This window comes from Prinia subflava, chromosome 17 (assembly GCF_021018805.1).
Source record: "Prinia subflava isolate CZ2003 ecotype Zambia chromosome 17, Cam_Psub_1.2, whole genome shotgun sequence".
Taxonomy (NCBI): domain Eukaryota; kingdom Metazoa; phylum Chordata; class Aves; order Passeriformes; family Cisticolidae; genus Prinia; species Prinia subflava.
The window spans coordinates 2,451,687-2,472,130 of record NC_086263.1 but is presented as its reverse complement, the minus strand read 5'-3'; the positions used below and the strand labels follow the sequence as shown (position 1 = coordinate 2,472,130).

General features: G+C 46.3%; 1 protein-coding gene across 5 annotated transcripts in view; it reads right to left on the bottom strand.

Moving 5' to 3' along the window:
* Positions 1-18,036, bottom strand: part of CREBBP (CREB binding protein) — a 96,326-nt gene extending 78,290 nt beyond the window's left edge. For 4 of the 5 annotated variants that reach the window (XM_063414786.1, XM_063414790.1, XM_063414787.1 and 1 more), the window contains exons 1-2: positions 17,586-18,036; positions 3,416-4,128 (exon numbers count right to left, since the gene is read on the bottom strand). In XM_063414786.1, coding sequence (XP_063270856.1) covers positions 3,416-4,128; positions 17,586-17,670 — 798 coding nt within the window. In that variant the 5' untranslated portion in view covers positions 17,671-18,036. The remainder of the gene's footprint in view (positions 1-3,415; positions 4,129-17,585) is intronic. The other variant, XM_063414789.1, reaches the window with a different exon arrangement.
* Positions 18,037-20,444: the final 2,408 nt, after the last annotated feature.

The window sequence follows — 20,444 nt, the reverse complement described above, 5'->3', positions numbered from 1 at the left end:
ACAAAAAGTATGGTACAACACAAAAGGGCAATTCATTACTGCTGGAAATGACTGTGACAAGATGATCCATTCTTCTACTTGCATCAAGTAATAATTGTTCAAAACAAACTCTTTCCTCTTTAACGCGGATTTCCTAAAGAACTTCAACCCAGTCCAATAAAAATTCTCCTTGTAGTGTCATCCAAGGAAACAGGGCTACAATGCCACAATTGCAAGCAAAATTTTTACAAGAAAGGAGCTGCCAGTGAGGGGAGCAGAGATAGATACACAGTATCACAGAAGAGAAGGTTCCTCAGGGGTTTCCAGGTATCTCAGCAAGTCAAAATCACCCATCTTTGGGTTAAATCAATGTGAAATGTGAAATCTATGAAATCTATGAAATCTTTGCTCACATCTCTATAGATTGAGGGAGTATTTTGCTTCAGTCTCTCCCTGCCAATGGAAGAATAATTGTCTTGATATCAGCACCTTCTTGCCCTCTGACACTGGGAACTGGTTATTTCCCACTCCTGTTTGAATAGATTAGGGGTAAGGTTTATCCCCACCTTTGGCTCATGCAAGCACAGGAACATGAGCTTCAGTCACCCTGCTCAGTTCTGCCTTAAAATAGCAAGTCCAGACCAAAATTAACAATCATGACTGATGATGATCCAGAGGAAATGAATCTGGCAATTTCTGAGATCAGGTGAAGGGACCAGATTCTGGATATTTTTCCTTCCTTTTCTCTTAACAGAAAGAATGCTTATATAAACACACCACAAGAAACTAAACCAGAAAGAGGAATGGATTGATTAGTCACATACTAAGAAAGGATTAGAACCAACCACCACAGAAGCAAGGTCTTGCCCAACAAAACTGGTCCCAAACCATAAAGGGTCACAAGTTCCCCACACTGTATACAAACACACTGAATTGAGAAAAATGGGCTGCTGAGCTGTACTTGAACAAGGTTAGTCAGAGAAGCACATCACTTATTTTTAATGTAAATAAAGATCTTGCTTTAAAAAGTTCTTTCAGGTGTTTTTTCTGCATTTGTATTTCACAGCTCTTTTTTTTTTCCTTAGGATATTGCTACAGTCATCACTTAGAGAATTTCCTTCCAGCCTTGATACAGTTCTTCAAGCAGGATGGCAGCTACATTTTAAACCACTGAGCCAAGTTGGGCAGTATCAGGTAGATCAGCTGCCTCACCACTTTTATTACAGCTCTTTAAAGCTTTTAATCTGTACACATTAAGTGGCAAACACCAGGGAATCAGGAGGTGAAAAAACAAACTAACCCACATTTTCCCTCAGCAGAAATTTCAGTTTTAGAAGAACAGACAACCTAACTGAAGTGTTTCTTTACTTTTCTTAAAAGCTTTCCTGGAGCATCAATAAGAAAAAGCTAACACACAATCATGGCTGATAATCCTATTAGGACAATAAACTGGGGGATGGGGAGAGAATGGAAAAGGATATAAATCTTCAAGTGCCGATTACGGAAAATGGCAAAAATAGAGAATGCTGCTGCCTGGCACAAAAATTCAGGAGCAAGTATTTGTTCCAAAGTGGAAACACAAAATCTTTGTGCAAAACACTGAGCTCACCTGCCCTCTTTACTAAGAGAAAAATTAGATGTATATAAAGTAAAACTTTTTTAAAGAAACACAATCCTTTTAAGCTTCATCTTATTCAACAAGAGGTGGAGCCCTGGAAAACACCAGTTTTCTTGGTTTTTTTGGCCAAGTTTTAAAAATTATTTTCTTTTAAGTGCACCTTCACAGAACCACCATTTTATCACTTATGCTCTGTCATCAAACAGTCCTTTCACTATTCCTTCCCAATGTATTCCTAGCTCAAACCAACTTTACTCTGTGTCTTGCACATCTGTAAACTGAGGGAGTCACCTTTTCCTGAGCTGGTGAATCCATTTGCAGGTGGCAACAGGCTAAGCCTGAAGTCCTTGAAATCTGGAATTTGTGTGAGACCTGGCCAGTTCTTTAGCAGAGAAAGAAGATTTATTTGTTTAAAATAAATCACGACCTGACAGAACCTCCCCCACCAGGCTCACACAGACTCTGTCAAGAAGTCCTTTGCTTTGGGGTAATTCTAGCTCAGTAAGTTCACGTAGAAAAATCAGTAGTTTCACTTAAAATCAAATAGTGAGTAGGAAAAATCTACTACCAGGGACTTAGGTATCTGTAAGTTCACAGAAATAAGCCAGATAAATAGAATTCCTCACTCTTCCCACTAATTTCAAAGGAAAACAAAAGAAAGATAAGCTGACTCTCTTCAGTGCAGACCAATCAGCTTCCACAAAAGAACTAGCTGTCTGCAGCCTCCAAAACAGTTATGTCAACTTTCAGAAGCTCTGACCTTCACTCAACACAAATATCTCTTCCTTAAGCAGAAGCATCTCTTCACTGCAGAGAATGCTTTTTGTGGTTTTTATTTGAAAAAAAAATTAAATTAACTATACAGTACTCCACAGTGCTGTGAGCACCTCTTCAGAGTACAGGACACACACTTCCATGTCAGACACTGCAGTTTTGTCCACAATTACTAACACATCAATGAATTAACATTTACATGTTAATAAACTACAGTGACAAAAGATAGTGATGTATGAATAGATAAATATCAGAGATAAAATTTGACCTTTTTCTACATATCAGAACACGGTGGGTTTGCCACCAAAATTTCAAGAAGGAACTGTACCAAAACAACCCACACAAGATAAGGCACAGTGCAGGAGGAGCAGCAGTCAAAACACTGTTCTAAACTCACACCTGGAAAACAAAGAACTAAGAAGCAGTAACTGTATCAAACAGGGAGCCAGGGCAGTGCCCTGTGACAGAGGCAGATATTTCCAGGTATATATTCCCTGCCCTGATCCTCAAAGGCCACCAAGTTAGGCTCTTGCCCTTCCCTTTCACAGTTTCCACTAGCTTGGCAATCTATGTGAAATCTGCTGTTTCCAGATCAGTTCCTCCATATTTAAAGAACATTCTCTGCTGACAGTGGTCCCTGACAAGAGGAGCAATTGTTGCACCTCTCCCTTCAATCTCCAAGTGTTCACACTGCTTTAGAAGATGGCGTTGTCTGGCAGCTAAATTGAGATCCTGCGCATGAGGAATCATCTGCTTCCTTTCTGCAGGATTATGCTACTCTTTTCTAATTCACCCTGCTAAAATACTCTCCAACTTTTAGCTCCGAGGATGTCTTTTTCAACAAGCGCTTTCATTTTTGATTACATGAGAAGTACTGCTTCAATTAGCTCCTTTTCACAATACCACTGGTGACTGAAATGGGTAACTACAGACTCAAGAAAGCACATCCTTTAGTCCCAGAAAAGGATCTACCGTGTTTCCTAAACACCTGTAGGGAGAAAAACAAGTGTAATAAAAAGAATACAGTAAATGGCATGTACATACTTTAGTAATTGCTCCTGTCTGTGCTGTGTTCAGCCCGGTGTGCCCAGCCATCTGTGGAGATACTTGGGTTAAAGTCTCTGCCAGCACACTGCCTGCATTCCCCTGCATGGCAGGGGCAGAATATTGCATTCCTGCTCCCCTTCCTCTTCCAGCTGCCCCAAGAGATCCATTCATTACCTGCCCTTGTCCTTGCTGAGGCTGATTCATTAAACTGTGACCAGAATTACTGTTGAGAAGGCTCTGGTGTGTCTGACTGAAATTAGTATTCATACATATCCCAGGTCCAGTCTGTGATGTTGCAGGGCTGCTCGTCACCATTCCCACTTGTTTTTGTGCTTGAGAGTTCAGGGTTTGGGATGCAGGTGTGGTAGGTCCAGAGGTGCTGGCTGCCTGCTTGGCCAGGCCCGCAGCAGAGGAGTCTCCCGGGTTCAGCGGGCTCTTCCCCATGGCGCCCAGGTTGCCGATGCTGGCGCTGTTGGGCTGCCCCTGGACCTGACCCCCCACTCCCTGCTGCACAGGGCTGCTCGAGTTCACATTGCCAAGGCCTGGGTTCAAGGAAGGGCCGCTGCTTCCCCTCAGAAGCTCAGAAAGTTGTTTGTGTTTGGAAGCCGCATCTGGAACGAGGTTCCCACTGCTGTTCAAAAGGCCCAACTCGCCATTGGGGATCAGCTCATCAGGAAGATCATTTTCCAAGTCAAACAAAGAGCCGAAATCTACAAGTTAAAACAGAAACATGGGTGAGAAAACATGACAAACGAGTCGCTAAAATATTTATCTTTGCTACTTTGTACCAGCGTTAACAACTACACGCATTCAGGATGTCTTTACCCAAGACTAAGAATTGAGTGAGGGTCCCTGTGCCATGAACTCCAGAGCCTTTCAGAGCAGTCATCACACACAGCCATGCAGGGCACAGCACTGCCCAATAAACAGCTTTTCTGGCACGAATTTTGACCAAACAAAGCTTAAGAAAACTAAGGTGTCGTGAATACAATGATCTAATCTAGCGCTTAAATTGCCCTTGTTTTGGCTGAAAGACGAAGGCAGGAATAACATCAGATTTTTTTTTCCTATTGATTTACTCTCCCAAAAGAGCAATTACATCACCTTTTCCAACCTCCTCTGTAATCCCAAGCCACCACATTTCACCCAGCAATTCTACCTCAACCCTGTCATTTAAGTGCCAGAGAACATCTCCCAGCACCGCTTCAAAACTTCACCAGAGAACAACAATGATTTACTGAGCAGCCTGAGCCCAGTCTCACTATAAAGACATGTAAGATCAGTTTCTAGCCATTGATTTGTACCACGATCTGCTCCCTCAGAAGATCCTGAAAGACACTCAGCATTTTCTCCTTGTAATGCCTCTTGAATCGAGTCACTGCTCCATTCCTGAACAGCTCAAATAATTCAAATTGCTCTGTAAGTGCCCAGCCCTCATTTATCATGCCCAATATTGACAGAGGTAATCCACACACTCTCCAGATGAGCAAAATAAATCAATCAAATCTTCATTAAGCCACTTGAAGGAACAGCTCTGCCTAGCTGCAACATCCAGACTAATAAAAAAGTGGTGGGGTGCCTTTTTTCCCTTTGAGGCACCAGCTCAGGTTCACTAAAATATTTTATTGTGCATCATAAGCAGTATCTGTGTAACAAGGTTGTTGCTTCCCTGTATACAGGTACTTCCATGTGAAAATAAAAGTTACATATCTTCAAGGACAGGCACATACAGCAATATTTAAAAATACCTAAGCAGACTAGTCTCAATACACCAGAGTAGCTGTTCAAACATGCAACACATCTTGGAAGAATTTTCCAGTCCAAGGATGTGAACTAAAACAATCACTTCTCACTGTAACATAAATGTGTGAAAACTTTATTTGCCCCCCCAGCCAGCCCTGACAAACCTCAGTCTTTCACACTGAGCAACAAAGCACATTTTTTCCAGGTTGGAGCAAAGAAGAGTTCTTTACTGAAAAAGGACATTCCAAAAGTTTCATTGTTTTAAAGTTTAATTCACTCTTCAACCACAAAAAGTTGGTGCAAGACCCAGGCTGCAAAAATGATGTAAGATGGTACACTGAAAAGAAACAACAAACCTCAAGCAACACATAAACTTTATCACAAAGCACAGATGCATCACCAAGCCACCTCAGTACACTTTAATATCATGCATTTCATCAGCATGTGCATTTCCAACTCAACCTAACTGAAGATGGGTTAATAAAAATGGTCGCATTGCAGACTCGCAGTGACTAGTGAATTACACAAACAGACACAGTAAACAAAGACAAAAACATTAAATTCTGGCTGTTTTGGGGTGCTCAAAGCACCACATCCTTCAGGGGCCCCCCACCCTGCCATCACCTACTGGGGTCAATAATCCTTCCAGGATTGCACGATGTCGGCTGTGACAAATCCACCCTGCTCAGAACAGAGCCCCTTCCAAGCAGGCAAGGACCAAGTTAACATTTCATTTAGCAAGATTCAGCAAAGTATTTTTAATTTCTCTTACTTGCTGCCTTTCCTTTCAGGTCTTTAGTTTATCTTTCCTGCTTGCCTTCTAGAAAAATTCCTGGTGTACCTTTGGCTCCATGATCGCTTCATCTCTTCTTTCCCACACAACCACTCCATGCTGCAGTTTGCCACTTCCTAAACATTTTGGTTCCACTTTCCCTCTTCCAAGACCTTCCCATTTCAGCCCAGAATGCCACTGGAGGCAGCTGCAGCTGGGGCCTGACCAAAGCCATGTGCCTGTGCATCACCGAGGCTGGGACGGGGCCAGGGCTGAGGCTTGGCTTTGTTAAACTGCTCTCGCCAGCACAGCTCTCCCAAGCTCAAAGTTTACAGTGCTCATTCACACAACCTCTGTAAATCCCACAGAAAGGTGTTCTTCCAAGCTTCTGCACCAAAATTGTTCATATTTCATGGACAGTAGAATATTTGTTAATTGTTTGTTAATAGAATAGAATTGTTAATAACAATAGAAATATTGTTACTATTTCATGGATAATAGATGTGTGGGTGCAGGGATAGGGGCAGAGAAGAAGAGATAAAAGGTGAAGGGGGAAGATGCTGCTGTGGCCTAAAGAGGAGTTTTTTCCAGCTGTATTTCAAAATGGGATGCTGGAGTATAAATGCTCAATTTGTTTTTTTGCTTGGCTGGCTGGACTTGCAGTCTTGCCAGAGCCAAGAACTGGAAATGTTTTTGCAGTTTACAAAAAAGGGTGAAGAAAGCATTTGGGAATATTGCCACTTAAAACCTGAAATAATCTACCACTCCTAAGCTCCTGTAAGAGGGCTGTACATTAAGGTTAGACATGGAAAATGTACAGCTCTGCCAGCAGGAAAATAAAAAGCAGGTAAACAACTCAACACAATAGTCCTGTAAAAATTCACCAAGAATTCAATTGTTCATGTAATGATTAATCATCTTCTTTTATATTTCATCAGAGTCATGCACATTAAAAACAGCAACACAAGGCACATTTTACAACGGTTATAAAATACAACAGAAAACAGAAATCTACTTGAGCATGTCTGCAACAAATCCATAAAGATAAGAGATTGTCTTGGCAGTTATAAAAAGAATAAATATATTTACACACATATAAAAATCTGCCATAATAAGAACACGGTCCATTTCTACTGACAGAGAAATGAAAAGCAACTGCAGTCCCTCCATCCTCCCAAGAAGAACAGAACTGATCCCATTCTCAATGCTTCCAACGGTTCTCAGAGGCAGCTCCCAAGAGGCTGAAAGCCAAGGGGAGCCTTTGCCTTTGCACGCAGTTACCTGAGGCAATGCTCAGGGAACACCTTTGCTGGGAAGTCCCACCGAGCTTTAGGCTGCTCCACCTCAAACCTGCCACGCACCCAGCACACATCAGAGCAGGAAAAGCGGGCTGGATGTTAGGGGAGAACAGATTCCCTAAACCCATAAGGCACATACCTCTAATGCAGGGCTCAGGAAGCAGCAGGGCTGGCTAAGGCTGCGTCGTGTCTTGTCTCTAACACAGCACTTCTGATCCTGAATCTCATACCTTTCATTACCCCTGTCACACAAACCCCAACGTCCTCTTAACAACACAGCACCAAAAAACCAGAGATTACGTTTTCTGGAAGGCACGGAAAAGCACCAGGCAAGTACCACACCCCCACTCTTTCCTCTCCAAAGGGCTCCTTTTCCAAACTGAGCACTCTGCATTCTTTGAGCAGCTATTTTCATACATAGAAGTTAACCACTCTTGAGACAATTTCTCTCCTAATTTCAGTCTTATGAGCTTAAATGTCACAGTCTTCTGCCTTCCTGGACAACACTTTCGGAAACCAGAATTTAAAAAAAAAATGTTCTGTTTCTTTCCAGGCCTTCTCAGAAGAAAAAGCCTCGAAACTGTACTGCATCCTGAAGGCAGAACATTCTCATCTGTACAGCTGCTTGTGACTGTTACGGGAGACCTTCCTAATATACATATTCAATCAATTAACTTGTTTCAATGTCACCATTTTCCCCCTTTAGCTCAGCCTGGAGAGGTGACAAACATCCTAAGGCGTTTCATTATGTGACTTATTATCTCAAATGTATCTCACAGCAAGCAGGAGGAGAACTATCTAATTCAGTTTCATTTTTTACAGCATAATCTTTGCTTGAGACGTGACTGGGAGTTTTCCTGTCACAAACCCACTGCTCGTGGCACGGAGCACACACTGAAGTCCAGCACACAGGCAGTATTTTCACCATGCCTTTCTTTCATGCCAACATAGCTGTTACATTTCAGTGAGCCCAATTTTGTTTTGTAAGGCTTCTTTCAATCATGCCAGACCCCAGTAGACAAAGCCTCAACAGTTCAGAGCTTCAGTCGTTCCCTAAAATTCACTGTCAGGTAGCTCCCCTCAATAGCCACACTGTGTGGCAGAGTCAGCAATTACCACATCCATTCCAACTTCCTTTCGAGGTTTGAGGAGTCCGTAATTTATTGTTTCACAAAAGACAATTATTGCATTTAACGTTTTAGAACAATTAAACAACATGTCCATGGAAAATCAAAAATTTCCAGTAAGGAAACCTTAGGTTTGTGTCTTTCCCTAACAAGACACGGAAAGCTTGGGAGCTGGCATGCACCTGACCTTGACTTCCAGCAGAGCAGCATCACTTCTTCCAACACCGTGTCTAACAACCAGGCTGAGAATGATGAGGGACCCAGCTGGGTTAAGGAGACCCTGATGGCTGGGTGGAGGGTGGTGAGAAGGAATGACAGATCCAACACGGAGGATCTGGATGAGTCTCAACAACTTATGGCTTCAATAATAAGAGATTTGAATATTTAACTAAATTTCTACCTGCCTGATCATTTAAATTACTTATACTTGGGATGAGAAAGGAATACAGTCTGGCTTGCTCATTCCTAAATCACTGGACTGGTCAAAACTCAAATATGTTGACATGAACCTCACTTTGTGGAATCCTTGGGACCTATCTCTAGAAAATTCACTGGAATCATCATCACAGCTCTCTTGTGGACAGGCCCTCAGTCCCTCAGGTTGGACACTGGGTCTGTGTGCAGCCAGCCCTCCAGCTCCTCTCAAAGGGCACAAGCTCCAGCCCCCATCTCCTGAGCAGCCCTCCACTGAACCCATTCCAGCTTCTCCACGACCCTCCCAGTGATGGACAGGAGGCTGAACATCTCTAGCTGACTGTCTTGTCTTTTAACCCTTTTTGAAACAGGTTTAACACTGGCCTTCTCTTGCTTTCCTGTGGCTGGGATTTTAGAGACTGCTCCTAATATCTCCCCCAATCCATTTTGGTAAGACTTTAGCAACTAAGTGACTTTCCAAACTGAAGCTTGTTACACGAACAAATAATGAAACTAATGAAAAAAAATTAGTTCTCTCCTAACCTCTACTGCAATACTACCTGTATTCCTGACTCAGCTCCTGACACCAGCTCCACCAGCTGCCACACGAGCCAGGATGGGGAAAATGCACTTATCTACACCCTTTATGCCACCACTAAGGTGTGATAACAGCTACCACCTGACACAGGAAAAGCCACCTGTTCTGTCCCTGTCCTTCTCCTCACCTCCATGAAAAGAGCATATTATAAACTGAGATCCCTCCTTGGTCACACCAGGTTTACTCCCCAGCCTCTCTTTCCACCTCCATGTTTTGTATCAGTGTCATAACCTCAAGGTTCTTTCTGCTGTACTTGTCCAAGCTGTCTCCACCATCTCTCTTTTGCTGTGTTCATAGAGACCACACCACTTGTGTCAGAAATCTAGAAAAACCTGAGATACTGGTTTATTTCAGAAATAATTAGTAGGTTTAGGGATTATTCTACCCTTTCATAAAAATAAATCACAGATTACTTGAATGTTTCCCTATCAATTACAAAGTAGCATATGAGAGCACATTAAATGGCCTCTGCACCTGGCACTAAGGTTTATATAAAGAAGCAAATATGAAAAATATTCAGATAAGAAGCTAGTCTCTAATCTCTTCCCAGAGGCCTGAGGTGAATAAAGCCAAGGTAACCCCAAAATGCATGGCAGAAGCAGCCTAACAAGAGTGCTCACTCTGGTCTGCTCTTAAAAGCATCAGAGGGCAAATGATGGACTGCCTTTGCCTTCCTCTGCCCCTCTCCAAAACCACTCTTCCTCTCAATTGTTTCCTAAGGTATCTTCACTATTTTGACACAATTGCCATGTCTGCTCTTGTGAGTAAGTCTAAATCCCACCCAGCAGCATCCACGAGACACTCGTGACTACTGTCCCAGTGCACATGGCTACCAGGCTAACCCTCTCACAGACCAGAAGGCTTCAGTAAATTTATTTACCATAAGAAGAGAAACCTCGACAGAAGGAAGAGGAGGCAATCTGCCTGTGGACTGGGAGACACCCCACTGGGAACATCAGCTTCCCATTCACAAGATCATCCTGATGAAGATTAAATACTTCAGGGTTCTTGGAGCACATTAACATTAACAGAAGCGAGACTGCCTTCTCATCCTATCACAAACACACATTATGCCTCTCACCCAAATTTAACAGCTGACAGAACATTTAAGTTCAGAATGACCCTTTTAAAAGGAATCATCTGAAGTCTGGTAATTAATAGTGGGCACTTGCTTAAGTCAGCATGAAATGCACAGTCTGTACCAAGCCTTGAGCTGGCTCCCACAGCTTCCCTTCCTGTGCCACCCTCAGTGCCCACCTGGAAAGGGAATCAGCACAAGGACACGAATCATCCCCACAAACAAACTTTAGCTGTGACATTCCCTGGCCGGAGACTTCTTAGGGAATGTGTTGCCATCACAGGTGGCTCAGGTTTGGAAGTGTTCGGCTCCTCTTGCTCCCCACCATGAGTGACAGTGTCAGGGCGAGAACTCGAGCTCAGCTCTGGCTCGGGAGCTCCCTTCAGCTACACAAGTCCTTTATGAAAATTCCCACCTTAACACAGCTGCTCCAACAGAACCTCGGAACAGGCCTGTTCTGGGAGGAGTGAAAAATATAAATACATCCTTGAAGTAATATTATGAAACAAGGGGAGAAAAAAAAAGCAACAATACTGTGAAACAGGCAAGTCTGGGGTCTCCTCTGTGATGTATAAAAGCTGTGGAAAGTACACATTCTATTCTTTTTAATGCCACTTTTCCCTCCCCATTTCTGATACCAAATTTAAGGGAACTGTCTTCTGCTTGGCAACTCAAATTCAGCTGTGCAAGGACATACAACCCAAAACAAACCAAACATACATGAGGAAGCAACAGCAGACTGGCACTTATAACTAATGATTTTTGTATATTTATGTCTAAAAAAGCTTCCAAGCATAACTGATGATACAAAAAAACCCAACTCCCTCATGAATATTTTACTTTAAAGCACTGATTTCAGTGAGATGAGGCTGTTTTGAACCAGTGTCATGAATACTTTTTTTAGGAAGTTTATGAACTTAGGAAAAACCTTCACAGCTATTCCAAACCAGACTCATATTCAGGACTTACTCAACTCAAGGCACTCGGTAATTTCCCCATCTCTTTTCTCTGTGAGATGACATTACACAAGAGATGACACAGAAGTGATGTCACCAGCAACACCCACTAACCCAGCTACAGAAGTGGCACAGCTGGGCAGAGCAGGGGAGCAGCTCATGACACACACACAGACAGGGGCTGCAATCCAATGTCCCATTTTCCTCCTCACTCTGCAGCAGAAGGTCTCCAGCTCTGATTCCTGTCTCTGCCGTGCCCAACTGCAGCAGGAAAATGACATGTACCCATTTGGGAGATTGGGAGGTACAGTCATTCAGGGAAGAACTCCTCTTCCTAATGCTGTCTTCCCAAGGAAGCTTTCACAGCCCTAAAGGTGACTGGCAGGGAAGGGAGGAATTATTTTACAGACTTACAGATGTATAAATAAAAATGTATCCATACACAAACTGCAAACCAAAGATACTGTATTTATCCAGTGTCATAAATAAGACCCTTATTTCTCAATGGTGGTAAATAAGAAAGCAGGGAAGAATGAATATGTTAAGAGATTTAGATTACAAATCATAATTATCACTGCTAATAAAAGTTGCAGTTTTCTTTTAATGCACACTTATCATTCTGCAAAATACTTAATAGTATTTGTTGAAGCATCTTTATTAAAGAGTTTTCCAAATAAACAATTTAGGTTGTCTCTGTATCTTAGACATCTGAGAAGACAGATGGAAAACATAACATATGTTAAAAGGAAGATTTACAAAGCAAAAATTCTTGAAAGTGTAAAACAAATTAGGGTGGAAGTGTCAGATTTCTAAGTTATCCCTCATGGTTTTTTCACTGTATATGAACAAACCCCAGAATTTTTAAAATTTGGTTCTTCAATTACCCCCTCCACCCTGATTTCACATTAACCTGCAGTATTTTGTTAAAAGGGTGAGGGTTGTTTTTTTTTTTTCATTTTCTCTCTCTTAGCAGGTAGCAACAGTAAGTAAAACACCTAATAAAGATAAACACTAAGAATATGTGGGGGTTTTTAATGTGAAGCTGCAGGTATAATAAAAAAGCACAGCATGTTGCTGTAGAAATAATTAATGGCACTGGACGATGACTCCAAGGAATGTCCAGCCAAAATAGAAAGTGAATAACCTGCAGCAGAAAACTGGGAATCATTTCACAAGCTACCAAGAGATCTCTGGAGCACAGCAAAGACACAGCCACTATTCCTCCTGCTGCTGGCAGGGCTTCTCCAGGAGAAGCCCTCTATGCCACAGCACAAGACAGCATTTTCCTAGTTAACTTTAAGTCACTGGAGGGGGAATAAGTTTGAAGTCCCCAGTATATGTGCAATTATCAAAGTATGAATTTCAAAAAATAAAGGAATGGGCAAACTGGTAGAACTGTGGACTGTCACATATGATCAGGGAAGCAGATCGTCTGCTCAACTTTTCATCCCACACAGACATGAATGTCAAACTCCTTGGAAAAACCTGTAAAAAAAGCCCACAAACATTGAGAGAGTACACAATACCCTGCTATCATCAATGCCTCAGGAACTGGTAAGAATTAGCTGTGTTAGACTATAAATGAGCCCATTTCTAATCTCACAGATCTCCTGTCCCAGATCACAAATGCTGGCATCAAGTTATGCAGGTCAGTCACTTCAGGTGAAAAAAAATCCAGTTTGTATCAAGCTTCCAGCTAAAAGTAAACATCTTACTTGGCATCACCCTCTCCTGTCCGCCACCCTCATGGTTCCATGAGTCTTAAACAAAATAACCATGAAGTACTCCACAAGAAACAATATAGCCATGAAATATCCCACCTCATTTTTCCCATCCCAGATAGTTAGGGCACAAGCACAACAAAAACAAACAACAAAAACCAACAGAAAGGACATTCCTGTGGAATAATTACAAGTGCACACACTCCTTCACCTATAGCTTTTCAGAAAATGAATTTGTTCCCTAAATTTTCTGCCTGTAAATGAGAGTTTGTTAATGACATTATCCTTTTCCTTGTTCCAGGGAGAGAATAAGGAAGCGCGTGTGTAACTGATTCTTGCTGCCACAGCACACGCATGACACTCAAGTTTTGCAGGTGTCATACAAAACAAGAGCAGCCCGATTACACAGGCTTCCATGAAGCTTTTCAGCCACGCAGGAATGAACCCTTTAAAGCATCCAGACTAATGCTTTCACGTGCCCAAGCAAAATCTGGGTTTAGATTACCAAGACGTCACTCCATCTGAGGTCTCAGCTAAGAATGTGAACACAAGCTTAGAAAACCTTGGTGCCTTTCCTTAAGCTACTTTGCTTTTTGTCCACCTCTTTTCCCACTAAAACCTAAACCCACTGCAATACACCTAACTGGCTTTTGGCAGGAGAGCAGGATCAAATCAGGCTGCGCATCGACAGGAACTCCCTTCTGTGAAGTTCTGTGGCTGGCTGGGAGTCAGCAAGAGATCGACTTATCTCGGCACGTAGGGAGGCACGTGCAGCAGGGCCAGCCCAGTGTAAAATCCGGGCCCGAATGCCAGCACTTGGGCCGGGAAGGGAACAGGAGTTATCGGGGAGCTTGGCCCACAGCTTTTGCAGCAGCAGCCATGCAGCTTAATCTGTGCAGGATCAGAAGTTATGGAGGAGAAAATAATTAAAAAATCAACAAGACCGCCCCCATGAAATGAAAACCTGGCTGTAATGGACTTTGGAAGCTGCTGATCTCACCTTCTTCCCAACTTCACTACCTACTTCAGGAGTTTGTTAACTCCTGGTGCCATCAGGGACACCCTCTGCTCTGGCCCAGATCATGCTGTGTTGTTTCTGGAACTGGTGCAGCACCACAGCAGCAGAAGCTGCAGGGAACACAATGAATGCAGACAGAAGCATGACTTCAGTGAAACCCGGACCCTCCCCAAGCCACCTGCAGAAGGGACCACAGTCCAGGGGCCCCTGAACACCTCCAGCCGTGCTGCTGCTCCTTTCAGGCACGTTTTTCCCAACCAGGCAGAGACCAGCTCGAGAACGCCGCCAGGTCTCTGTATATTGTGCTGAAGGACCAATGCCAGCAATGTACAAAACAATCACAACGCTCAGCACTGAAATAACACACTGCCATAAGCAAAGTTACTGTAATTCTACTTTTTGGAGGAGTCCCTTGTTTATTCTACGGCTCTGGATGAGAACGTCTCACAACAGCCACAGAGGAGACAAATGTTTAGGTATGAAAACGCCTGTGTATCCAATAAAGCAGTAATTAGACAAAAGCACTACTCCTACCTGGCTAGACAAGGAAAAATCTTTCCCACGGACATTTTACCACAGGAGTCAGCTCGTTCAATACGGCACAGTAATGGCAAGCGAAGTTAACAGCCAGGAGTCTTAACCTTCCTTATTGATACAAAGAGCAGCAGGACAACTGCAAAATGGGGCTATCATGAAACTTAACGATGGTCACAGCACCCATTTCTGTTATCCTTTCATCTCTGCGCCCTTCTGCAAGATCAGACACTGGATTTAGCTGCTTAGGTTTAACAGAAAAGGCCGTATTTTCAGAAGGTAAGCAGACCGATTTCAACGGCACAAACTTTGCCCTGGTAAGCTAAGGAGCTATTTTTATCAGAAAGATTAAAGGCAGCTAAAAGTTACCCTGACAAAAGGAGTTGCTTAACATCACCGCATCAAAGCATCAAGAAAAATATAAACAAGGAGGAGAGCAGTTGCTTTCTGCCCGATGTTCAGGCCTGCCTTCAGAGCCTCGGGTGTGAGTATTTGCAGGCTTGAGCTGAACTGCTCAGCCGGGCCCAGGCGGCGGCTGGGAAAGCACGTCCCGCTCACGGCAGCCGCAGCACGCACCAGTGTGGGGCTACCACTGCAATCACAATCCTGTTCAGCAGAACAGGATCCTGTTCAACACACTGCTCGTCCAGGGCAAAAGCCTCAGACCCATCTCCCCAGGCTCCCCCGGTCACAAAGGCCACTTTCCAGGCTACAACAGAACTTTTCCATTTAAGCCACAGCACCAGGGAGCAGCCTGGTTTAGTTCCAGGAGCAGGCATTAGACAGCAATCGCTACTCAAACTATTTGTATCGCCTGCCACAATGCACAGAAACCTTCAGCGATCCTTCAACAAGCAGAATTAACTGCTGGCAACAAACCTAGAAGTTCTTTTCCTAAAAACAGTCCTCTCTTTAAGTGCACAAAACTACCCGCACCCTTGGCAGAGAGGAACTTTTGCCACGGAACACCAGGACCATGACAGAACTCCATGGACACACTTGTCCAGAATACAACTTGGGGTTTGCCACCCCAGTGCCCCCAGGCCCCCTGAGCCCTGCAGAACTTTCTGTAGATGCTGGAGTTCACACATCCAACACCACACAGAGCTCCCCGAGACACACGAGAACTTGCTGAACAGGACGTAATTAAGACTGAAGCATTCCAGGACAGCCCAAGTGAACTTCAAAAAAGAAAGAAGAAAGAAAAAAAAACCACCAAAACCCACGACACTGGCTACCAGGAGAGTTTAAAATGTCTCACTTAAGAATTAAAGAACTGTAAACTGTATTCGTCCTGAGTTACAAAGAGCATTTCGCAGCAACTTCGCAGATACAATACAATGTTGCCTATCAGCCTTCCATATATTCCGATGCTTCCACGCAATGCATTAACAGGACTCAATCACAAGACCACACCAAGATATTCCCTGACAATTCTTATTCGATACTGTTTCTTTCTCCCTCGTTTCATTTATTTGCAGGCTAAGAAGAAAAGGTTTCTACAAAAAAAACCCTAAAGGACCCAAGCGTCTGTAAACTGTTGCCAAATGCAGACTGAGTAAAACGAAAAAAAACCACAGAATTTATCAGCTCAATTATAGTAATATTTTTTTTTTCAGTCTATGAAAACACAGCAGGCATAGCATGATTAACTTATCACTATCCCTTCCACAAGATTTATTAAACTCTGAAAGCAGAAATTCAAGTCCAACAGACTTTGTGTTCTTCTGAACCCACTCTTTCAGGGACTGAAACAGTCGGAACGCCAGGAGAGGCCGGTCCCGGCACACATGCTCTTGTGCACACACGTGTGTATTTATAACAAGCACACGCTGGAAAAGAGACATTTTGATGCGTTTTATTATCTACAAACCCATCACAATTGAAGAAAAAGGCACGCCAGAGACACTACACGACACAGACGAGCCGCAGTGACTGCCAGGCTGCCGGGCATTTCGGCATCTGAGCAACGCCGCAACTTCAATTATTACCTGCGAATCGTTTGGGGTTTAAAAGACAAATGCTTGAAACAGTTTAAGCCAAACGCCTTAAAACCTCGGTCACAGGTTGGGAGGCAAAAAAAAAAGCAGTATTAGCTGGAGGGTAGAACTAGATGGGCTTCAAGGTCCTTTCCAACCCAAATCATTCTATGACTAAGAAGCTATTAAGGAGTTTTTATTCCGTAGTGTGTCACACGCAGGGGCACAGCGAAAAAGCCTATATAGGGCTATTAGTTGTGGGTAATCTGTGGGGTTTAAGGAGTAGATAGAAACCTCAACTACCCTTCCAAGAAGGCACCTTCAGCTTTAAGCTGAAAGAGGGTAGATTTAGATTCCGTATCGGGGAGAAATTCCTTCTTTTGACGGTAGTGAGGCCCTGGCACAGGGTGCCCAAAGAAGCTGTGGCTGCCCCATCCCTGGAAGTGTCCAAGGCCAGGCTGGACGGAGGTCGGAGCAGCCTGGGATAGTGGAAGGTGTTCTCCATGGCAGGAGATGGAACAATTCGGGCTTTATGGTCCCTTCCAACACGAACCATTCCATGATTGTACAATATGCAGGAAGGTCGGTGCTTCCCATGCCTGGCCCTCCTCCTTCCCTACCCGCACCCCTCTCACCTGTGCACCCCCATCACCCAAACCGAGGCACTAAAAACGAAGATGACGGAGGAAAAGAAGGGAAACCAAACTCAAAAACCGTCTCTTTCCAACCGCTATTTATAGCCGGGACGGTACTTGGCGTACGGGTCCCGCCCGGTAACTTCGACTGCAGGAGGCCCAACCCACCCCGCCAGGAACCGCGGCAGGGCGGGCGCTGCCCCCGGGCCCCCCCGCCGGCGGGGCGGTAGGGGCGGGGGGGTGTGGGGGGAGAACCGCCGTAGAGCCCCGCCCGAGCCACCCCCGCGGCCTTACCTGTGCTATCGCTGGCGGAGAAGCCCGGCGAGTTGAGCTTGGCTCGCTTGGGGTTGGGCGGCCCGTCGAGTAAGTTCTCCGCCATGGTGGCCGAAGCGGCGGAGCCGGTGATCGTTGTCGGAGGGTGCTCGGGGGGGGCCGAGCTCGCTGTCCCCGCTCCTCCGCCGCACGGGAACCCAACAGCGCCGCTCAGTGCCCGGCCGGCCGCCCCCGCTCCCCCATGCCGGGCCGCCGCAGGCCGCAGGGAGGAGGGCTCGGGGCGGGGAGCGAAGGGCCCAGCGCCCCCTCCCTGCCGGCCGCGCTCCTCCCGGGCGCTCCCCCCGCCGCGGTGCCCGGATGGCGGCTCAGGCCGTCACTCGGGGCGCATTCCGCCCCCCCACACGCTCCCCTCGCCTCGCCCCGTCCCCTCCCCTCCGCGGCGGCGGCTTCGCCCCGGCCCCCGCCCGCCGCCCGCCCGCGGCCGAGGTAGGGGAGGGAGGAGGGGGGGGAGGAGAAGAGAAGGGAGCGGGGGGGGGGGGGGGCGCAAAAATTAAAAAAAAGGAAAAAAAATCACCAAAAAGCAGAAAAACGCGCCGACCCCCCAAAAACGCCCCAAAACAATGAGCGCGGCGCGGCGGCGGCGGCGGCTCCCGGCGGCGGCGGCGGCGGTCGGTTGGCTCCGGGCGGCTGCGCCCCGCTGGCTCGAGCCCCCTGTGCGCGTCGGCGGCGCTCGGCGCGGCTGCCCCGTGCGGCGGCGGGGCGGCCCCGCTGCCCCGGCCCGGCCCGGCCCGGCCCGCTCCGCCCGCGCCGCGCTCCGGCTCCGCGACAAGATGGCGGCTGTTGATTCCTCAATTAAAAAAAAAAGTTTTTTTTTCTCTTCTCTTTTCCAGAGCCCTCGGGGGCGGGGCGGGGGCGGGGCCTGCGCGCTGCGTCACCGCGCTCGCGGCGCGGCCCCGCCCTGCCGGAAAGGCGCGCGCGGCGCCGGAAGCGCCCGGCGCCGTCCTCAGTTGCTCCGCGGAGGGGCTCGGGGACGGGGACGGGGTCGGGCGGCGACCCCGCCCCACACACCGTGCCTGGGGTGCCGTGCCCCCGCTCTCCGCCGCCGTGCCCCGCCTCGGTGCGCTCCGCTATCACCTCGGCCTCCCCTGTTTGCCTCGGTTGGGGCTCCCCTCACAGCGTCCCCTCTCCGTCTCCCCTCAGATGTCTCAGGTGTCTCCTCCCGGTGCCCCCTCATAGTCTCAGTCCCCTCAGAGTGCATTTCTTCCCCTCTCCCCCCACAAGTCCTCGCCTCCGTCTTTCCTGTTGCTCCTGTCGGGGCGCCCCCTCAGGACCCCAGGGCTGTCCCCTCACAGTTTTCCGAGTCCCCTCAGATGTCTGTTCCCCGCTCACAGCGTCCCCCGCAGTCTCCCCTCAGTCTCCTCAGTGCTCCCCTCACAGCGACCGCTCCAAGTGTCCCCACAGTCCCCCTTTCCCCTCAGTCCCCTCACAGCGACCCCCACAATTTCCCCTCACAGTCCCACCATGGACGGCTCACTGGCCCTTCAGTGTCCCCTCAGTCGCTCAGAGCCCTCGCTTCAGTCGTTCCCCAGTCTCACCCCACAGAGTTCCCTCTCTGATTCCCCTCAGATGTTGCAGTGCCCCTCTCACAGTGTCCCCTCCAAGCCCCCCATTATTCCCCCTTCCCCTCAGTCCTTTCAGAGTCACCTCCACAATCTCCCTTTTCAGTCCCACCACAGATGGCTCAATGCCCCCTCAGAGTCTTTTCTCCCCTCATACTCCTCAGAGCCCCCACCCCAGCCCCTCCTCTCAATCCCACCATGGATGGCCCCTCTCAGTCTCTCCCTCAGTCATCCTCAGTTTTCCCTCTCAGACTCCCATCAGTCCCTCTCAGTTACATTTCCAGTCTGCCTTCTCAGTGTCACCATGGGTGTCCCCTCTCAGTGCCCTCCTCACAGCCATCCCCTCAGTCTCTCTTCTCAGTTTCCCCTCAGTCGCGTCTCAACTTCCCCCATTTTCCCCCATGCCCTGAGAGCAGCCACACAAGCCTCAGGGCAAGTGTCCCATCAGAGCTGACCCACTCGCAGGCACCAGCATCAAACCCAGCCTCACTTTACAAACACTTTCTGCTCTGTCTAGACAGACCTCCCCAGCCCAAAACAGGTTTAGAAGACTGGAGCTCACATACTTCCATGGATTTCCATACTGGTTCCCAACCTGAGGATCAGGTCGTATAAGCCCCGGTGACGTGTGTGGCTGCAGAGCTCCTCGTACCCAAAATGGTTGCTTGGGGCTGTTTTCATCACCTTCATGTTGGAATGTCCTCCAAGGACAGCCACAATGCGAGGAGAGGCTGGAGAAGGGCTGGACACAAATCTGAGGATGTGTTGATGAGCTCCATAAGCTGAGATGGATTCAACAGCAATAATTTATTGGTTTAAGGGAGATCTATAATGACAGAATCCTTTGCAAAGGGTAAGTCTGCCTTTTGTTTACTGCAAAACTCGAATTCATTACATTTACTTATACATTTACATGAATTTCATTACATTTACTTGCAAATTCTGTATTTATTTACATGGTGCCTGTCCTTGCTGAGGTCTGGCTGTAATCACATGGAGGTCTCTGAAAGGCCTCTGCTTCTATCACTGTATTTATTACTCATTAGTTACACAAGTTAGGGCTCTCTGGTTATGCCTGCTTTAATTTTCTTCCAAAGCAGAGAGTTCCCATCTGTTTCTGGATGTTTCAGTGTGGGACAAGGTTTGGTGTCTCACAATGCCTCTAGATGTAAAAGCAGCAGCTCTTATCCAGCAGCATTTTGCTGTGGTATAAAGCATTTATCCCAGTTAAGGTTAAAGGAAAATGTCTTGTTGTTGGAGA